The following is an 8,162-nucleotide window of genomic DNA, read 5'->3' on the forward strand; positions in this document are numbered from 1 at the left end:
TACAATCTAAAATTGCTCTTTAAAGCATTAAAATAACTAAATTAAAAGTTAAAATCACTGAATTAAAAATGAAAATAAAAAGTAAAGAAAATGACTATATTTTAACTGGTATAAGAAACACACATCTGAGCTTAGTAATTAGGACTGTATTAGCTTACATTTACCTATTACAATAATACTTTTACAGTTACTGCCATCATAAAAATACACTTATATGTAGGTTTAAAATTCTACAAAAGACACATTTAATGTCCAACAACAAATATAGACATGCCTGTCGCGTTCTTTAACGTTCCGCCTGGAAACAAAGATGCCTTGACGCCAAACCCCCTCACGAAAGAAGAAAGCCGTCATGTTTACAACTGTGACGAGCGGGCCTTGGCCAATGAAAGCTGCAATGAATTCCAGACCTTCAGCCGTCAGTCTGATGGTCTGGCTACGCGAGACTACGCCCACTCCTGACAGCAAAATGGATATATTTGCATGACTTTCTAACATTTACGGATGAAAAATATACCTGTGACATGTCAGTTATGCACTGAGGAAAACACAAGTCTCCGTAGTGTTGTGATTCGTCATATTCACGAAGTAGCGGTGATGAGAGAACGCGCTTGAGAAACAGTTTAGAGAGGAGATATCAATCTACATATAAAATATTGGTCACAGATTATTTGTCACTTTCTAAATAATAAAAATATTATGCATCCACTAGTAATTATATGTAAATAAATCGGTTTTACCGATGCAAATATGTTAGAAACGATGCATCGCGATATAAATGCCAACTTGTATCCGATGCACACTTTTTAAACCGATGCATCGCATCGTTAACTTTTTATGCCGATGCACCGAGCGAATCAGGGAATCTTCCCATTCCTAATATATACGTATACCCGTCTACCCATGTGATAGCATACTGTGATTCAGCCATAGGCACAGTTTGAAGGCACAAGTGTGTAAGAAACAACCACAAAGTGTCTTAAAAAACAACTTTGTATGCAGAACTACTTCCTTCTGCCACGTATGTAAATCTCAAGTTGGCAGTTTAACAACTGCTGAGCCCAAGCCTCCGTTAATTCGAAAATTTAACTTTAAAACTAGTAACGAATAAACTTTGAGTTGTTTCATTGAAAGCTTACTGTACTGTATTAAAATCTTAATGTATTATGTAGAGTATGATGAGAGAGAGATGGACTGAGCGAGTGTGATTACCTGCATCTGATACTGCATTCATTCTTCAGCTCAATCTCGTATTCAGCATGAAACATCAGTTTGAATGTCCGCTGAGGAAAGCGATATCTTTGTCGTATTATCCTTTCATCTGTTAAAAGTGATTTTCGATGACAGCTGCTCAGTACATTTGTTGGCTGCGTCTTACAAGGTGTTGTTGAAAGTAAAATTAAAGGGGAGGTCTAATGCTATTTCATGCATTCTGACTTATACAATTGAAATACAGGTTACAAAATAAGGAAAACATTACAATTTATTTTTATAACTAATTGAATTTAGCACATATGGTGTCTAATGACAGTTTTGTGAAATAGATATTGTCTACATGCAGGCCGCAGGGACTGGGTGGTGTAACTGCGTCCCGTGAGACCTTCCTTCATGGAAGATGAGATTGTGTTCCTGAGGGTTTACCACGAGAAACCTGCTGTTTGTGCTGCTAGATATTGACAATTCACACTCATCTCAAATCAGTTTTTTGCTGATACAGTCGGGACTGAAGAAATGGATCTTAGATTAGTGTCAAAACATTCTCATAGCTCTGAAACACATGGAGTGTGTGTGTGTGTGTGTTTGGAGAGCTGCTGAAGTTGATGATTGCTTTTTAACCTGGTCCAATTTGCTGTTCGCTTTGCTGCACTGCTGTGACCGCAAGCGAAGCTGCAGCGTATTAACATCAAGTCTTCTGTCTTCATTTGTGTTTCACTCTGAACAGAAGATTTCCTTTATTTCTTTTCACTGAGGCTGATTATAGATGTTGTACGACTTTAAAATTGGTTCGGCTTGATAGTTTTCTACTTTCTACTTGCTCTAGTGCTAGTATTCTCATGTCTCTTCGAGGACTTTATATTATATTATATAAGTGTTTATATTGTTTTTATGTGTTTGTCCATTTATTTTCCATTTATTCTGGTGTTCTCAACAACAATAATAATAATAATATTAGATATTTAAAAATATTATTATTATTATTTCTATGGCACATTTTAGTCTCCATTTTCCCATTTAGTTTTCTTTTTTTTTCAATTTTTTTTAAATAATATATCGTTATTATTATTTCTATAAGGTATACAGCTCACAATGATTTACTCTCCTAGTAGTTTACTTTCTGAACACTATGTTTTGTTCAATCTTTTTGGACTTTATTCAGCCAATTCTGTTTTTCATTTCTGAGAGACCTTTTTATTTTGGAAAACTTTGGGGGGGAAAAAAACATTCCCCTTTTAGTTTTCATTAACAACTAGGTTCCTTTGTTTGTCTCTGAACCAGCATGTGGCCCTACCAGCATTTATGACCAAAAGCATCCCAGCATGCACTGCTTCCAGCAGGGTCTCTGGAGACTTCACATCTGTTTTTGTGTTCGTCAGTGCCGGGGGTCCAAGCGTTACTGGGCAACTGCTCCGTCGAGGCCTTCAATGCGCTGGACGGAGCAATGCAGCCATCAGTTTCTGACAGACAGACAGTGAAATCCAAAAGGTTTTAAATCTCCCAGTGCTGCATCACAGTTATACTGATCGCACTTTCAGCCTGCGGCCAATTCTCCAAACGGCTGCACTGTATAAATTGCATTAGGCTCAATTATTTAATTCTTTTGTTTCTGTTATATAATTATTTTCATATGATTAATTCAAATTATATTTTAATTAATAATAATTCTTAGTTCTTTTGTGGTTTATAAATATTTGCTTCTCTCTCTCTCTCTCTCTCTCTCTCTCTATTTTAACTTTAATACATTTTAATTACAATTATTTAATTTTATAAAAACAAATACTGTATGTATGAAAGAATCTTACATATTTGTTTTCATAAAATTAAATATTTGTAATTAAAATGTATTAAAGTTAAAATGGAGAGAGAGAGAGAGAGAGAGAGTACAGTTGTGGTTGGAATTATTGGTACCCTTGTTGTGTTGGATTGTTGGAATTTACCTTTTGGGTCATTAAAGACTGTTATTCATCCTTTTCTTCATCGAGCATTTGCATTTACCACACTCATGTTGTGACAATTACTTTTATTTAGTTTTAAATTATTTTACTTTTACACTTTCCATCAATGTTTCCTATCAAATATATTATTTTCAAATTATTTTTTAAAATAAATTTTTTTTTAACTCTTGCAGTTTCCCTCATTAGGGTGCTTTATTAATCTCAGGATAAATTTGTTGTCAGATATATTTGATGCTTTGCATTGATTGTAAATTACACCCTGTGTGGTTTGTTTGACTCTGAATCAGTAAAGCGTGTGGTTTCAGGCAATAAGCAATAAGCACGCAGTGGCATAAAAGAATAATTAGCTACTGAGCTGCTGTCAGATGCTAAATTGATAAAAGCACCTTGTCATCTGCATGTGCAGCTCATGGTTGCATCATAATCGCTGTGTGACACGTGGTCAGCGCTTTAAGAGCAGACGCTCATGCTTCAATCATCCTCTAACAGATGTTGTTGGTCATGAAGGCTTGCACTTCGTTAGACTCCAGGGTAATTACATTCACTTAACTAGTGCTGCTGTGTTTGTTATCTTGTCGCCATATAAAATTATTTTAATCAGTAAGACATTAAGATGAGAATGCATGGCTTGACATTTTGGAAAATGTCACCAAGCAGCATTATATGAACTGAATGAGAACAAGTTTGTCTGTGAATCACAACAACAACAATATGGTTAGCTTGTGTCTGTCTTATATTATTTGTTGTTATATACATGTTATTTCAATATTATTAAATATGTAATTAATCAAAATATAATTTAATATTCTAATTATATTTAAAATATATGTTATATCAAATATATTACATTTATATAATTTTAATAATTAGAAATAAAATAACACAATATATATATTAAAAAAAATGTAAATAAAGAATTAAAATGCACTTTTTTTGAGTACTTATAAAACAAAATAAAGAGCAAAAGACACATATTAGTTGTGTAATCAATGCTGTATTTATATTTTCTATGAGTCCTGCTGACAGTAAGAAGGGTGGGAAATTTGTTTTGGGGAAAGTAGTTTTGTTGCTCAAACATGTCGCTTCATAAACTGGCTGAATGGGTAGTATTTTTCCCAGCCAGCTTTATTGCTCTTCTTCATCAGCCGCACATAAATTGTGTACAAACAGAATGTACGACACGTAAGCATTCAAAATAACAATTAATTGTTACCGTAACTCTTTGACTCAGATTGCCTGGGTTTCCCACTGCTAAACGTGGCATTGTGTTGAGCTCATCTTATAAATAGTGTAATGTACATGACGAATATGAAAGCATATGTTCATGAATATGACACAATTGATCCCAGACCTGCTCAAACAGGCGTTCCTTTGCAGAGCTTTAGATTTCCCTTGTGTAAGTCTGGATATAAATAGCGCTTCTCCTGTTCGCCACCAATAGATGACATTTCTTCTGTGTGCCGCTTAACACCCACTCACCATTCACACCTCGCTAGCGTCCCGCTAGTGTGACGACGAATATTAGCTGAGGCCGGGAAATGTTAGATGCAATAACATGATGTGAATAATGCTAGTGATTGCTGTTGCTTCAGAAATAATGCTGGACAGTGTCATTCAAGTGAGCTCTGCTCATGTTAAACTAATATAATTATGTTATACTAATATAAGTAAGGATGCATTCAATTCATCAAGAGTGACAATAAAGACATTTGTTACAAAAGATTATTTTTCAAATAATGCTGTTCTTTTGAACTTTCTACTCAAAGAATCCTGAAAAAAATCAGCAAATCAACATATTAGAATGATTTCTGAAAGATCATGTGTCACTGAAGATTGGAGTAATGAAAGTAAATGATGGCAGGATGTTAATTTTATAGATGAACTATATCGCTTTAAGTGTCCCAAGCTATTAAAGGGTTAGTTCACCCAAAAATGAAAATTCTGTCATTAATTACTCACCCTAGTGTTGTTCGAAACCCGTAAGACCTTCGTTCATCTTCGGAACACAATTTAAGATATTTTTGATGAAATCTGAGGGCTCTCTGACCCTCCCATAGACAGCAAGGTAACTACCACGATCAAGGTCCAGAAAAGTACCAAGATGATCGACAAAGTAGTCCGTGTGACTGTCATGACGCAAGCGTGTGCTGGCGCTGACCCAGATCCGGTGTTAATGACGTCATGACGCCGGATCTGGGTCAGCGCCGGCTCCGTCACACGCTCGCGTCATGATACTGTCGTGAATGCACGTCCACAAGTGACGCAGTAGAGACGAAAATGTGGAATAAAGTCGTTATTTTTGTTTTCTTTGTGCAAAAAAGTATTCTCGTAGCTTCGTAACTTTACAGTCGAACCACTGATGTCACACGGACTACTTTGTCGATCATCTTGGTAAGTTTCTGGACCTTGAACGTGGTAGTTACCTTGCTGTCTATGGGAGTGTCAGAGCCCTCAGATTTCATCAAAAATATCTTAAATTGTGTTCCGAAGATGTGGCGCTAAACCGGATCGAGCAACCAAGCAATAAACATGCCATTAAAGACATCGCAAAATATTGTGCAGTGCCTGGTTGTGGAAGAACACAGTCGCTGCATAACCTTCCCTCGGATTCAAATATTAGGAATGTGTGGTTGAACTTTATTTTTAATAAAGTTTCAGCTCACGCGAGTAAAACATTGAGCGTTTGTTCGCTTCATTTCACCGCGGATTCCTTTGTAAACAAGACACAGAAGGATGTAGCTTGTCAAACAGACACACAGAAAGTTAGTTTACTTTGCAAACCTATTATCCAGTCATAGCAGTGGGCGTTTACTTCCAAGTCTTCAATGCGGCACACCCATAAAAACGGAGCGTTTCTCGAGCCGGCCTCAAAACCAGGGTAGAAAATAGCCTATTAATTATTGATTTTGATGTTTTTTAATGTAAAAAAACACGCGAACATCATAAGTGGACCTCAGACAACAGTATAAAATAATAAAAAAGCCAGTTCATGACCCGTTTTAATTTCCACTGTGGCCTCTGTGCTTGACCGACTTCAGTTTGCCTATAAGAGTAACAGAGGCACTGATGATGCTGTGCTGACCCTGCTTAATGCAGTTACAAAACATCTTGTTACAAAACAGCATATGCCAGGGTCTTATTCGTCAATTTCAGCTCAGCTTTTAATTCAATGAATTCTCCTAAAAAGACTTATTGTTCTTAATATAGATACGGGGTTAGTCCTTTGGATAAGAAACTTTCTTTCTTGCCGTCCACAGAGGGTCTGTGTCAGAGGGGTTATGTCTGATGTGCTCACTTGTTGCCCACAAGGCTGTGTTCTTTCCCCTGTGCTTTTTTCTCTCTTTACTAATGAGATTACGATTAATAAGGAATATTTTAGATTATTTAAATATGCCGATGGTATGGCCTTAGTTGGCCTATTGGATAAAACAAATTCCTCACATGATGCTGTCTATCTGGCTCACACAAAGTCAATTAGAAATCAATGTCGCTAAGACAAAAGAATTAATTATGTGTACAAAACTAGATATGACAATCCAGCCAATTTCACTTGAGGGCCAACAAGTTGAAATTGTGCCAAATTTTAAACTCAGTTTTGGATTCTCGCGTGTGTTTTACCGAAAACACAGAGTATATTTTCAAAAGATGTTCGCAGCGACTCTTTCTTCTTAAACAACTGAGCAGCCTCTGTGTCAGTCAGCATATTCTAGAACTAGTGTACAAATTCATTGTTGAGAGTGTATTAACTTTTCATATCCCTGCCTGGTACAATCATTTAAACTGCAAATCCAAGAACAAACTGTCCAGAATTGTGGTAATGGCAAGTAAAATAGTAGAAGCCCTTAACACAACTCTACACTGAAAGGACAAAGAATGTGGCGAGGAGTATTCTTGCAGATAATTCTCATCCTCTCTTTAGTCAGTTTGAGCCTATATGAGGTCAGGAAGGCGCTATCGAATTCCTTTAGCAAACAAAAATGTGTTTAAGAGGTCGTTTGTTCCTAATGCCATTAAAATCCTCAACTCTGCAAGTGACTGATAGTGGCATGAACTGTATTTCAATATTATTATTATTATTGTTATTTTAACTGTCTGTTATAGGCTTTCTATGTATTTTAACTGTCTGTTTAGTCTTTTTAATGCATTGGTGAGCCAAAGAAAAATTTCTACTCGACTCTACTCTTTCACCTTGGAATTTCCCTCATTCTGGAGTCATGTATGTTCACAGGTACGAGCGTGTGCCCGTGATACTTGTGGGAAACAAGGTGGACCTGGACAATGAGCGCGAGGTTTCATCAAGTGAGGGTCAAGCTCTAGCTGAAGAATGGGGCTGCCCGTTCATGGAGACATCGGCCAAGAGCAAAACCATGGTGGACGAACTGTTCTCGGAGATAGTCAGGCAGATGGACTATGCCTCTCAGCCGGATAAGGAAGACCCGTGCTGCTCCTCCTGCAATATACAATAACCCCACAATCAGGAGCCACATAAGGTTTTCAAAGGGGTACAACATGGAGCTCTTCACTAATGTGGTGTTCATACACGTCATGCACACATGAATGGCGTCTACACACTAGACAATCCTGCAAATTCATTGATTTCAACGGGAAAGATGCATCGCGAAGACATACCCAGCTAACAGGGAACATTCTCAGAATGTTCTGGCAAGGTTCACTCAAGGTTACGAGCAAACATTCTTCCAATAACATTAATAGAACGTTTGTTCAAAGTTATCTGGTCATTAATAACGTTCTCAAAAAAACGTTAGCACAAAAACATTATTTATACATCATTCATGGAACATTTATTTCTAAAACGTTTTAGTTGGATGTTCATCTAAGACTTTTTTTAAATGTTACAACTTGTTTCAGAATGTTTAGAGAACATTCAAAAGTAACATTCCCATAATGTTTGCAAAATTATACAATTGAATGTTCCCTTAATGTTCGTATAACCAAGAAAGACCATTTTTAAAACATTGTACTTTTTAA

The 8,162-nt window shown here is 36.5% G+C and overlaps 1 protein-coding gene across 1 annotated transcript in view; it reads left to right on the forward strand.

Moving 5' to 3' along the window:
• LOC107744958 (ras-related protein Rap-2a) overlaps positions 1-7,835 on the forward strand; it is a 12,827-nt gene extending 4,992 nt beyond the window's left edge. The window contains exon 2 of the mRNA XM_016558784.1: positions 7,402-7,835. Coding sequence (XP_016414270.1) covers positions 7,402-7,639 — 238 coding nt within the window. The 3' untranslated portion in view covers positions 7,640-7,835. The remainder of the gene's footprint in view (positions 1-7,401) is intronic.
• Positions 7,836-8,162: the final 327 nt, after the last annotated feature.

Source organism: Sinocyclocheilus rhinocerous, unplaced genomic scaffold (assembly GCF_001515625.1).
Source record: "Sinocyclocheilus rhinocerous isolate Xijiao unplaced genomic scaffold, SAMN03320098_v1.1 scaffold1039, whole genome shotgun sequence".
Taxonomy (NCBI): Eukaryota; Metazoa; Chordata; class Actinopteri; order Cypriniformes; family Cyprinidae; genus Sinocyclocheilus; species Sinocyclocheilus rhinocerous.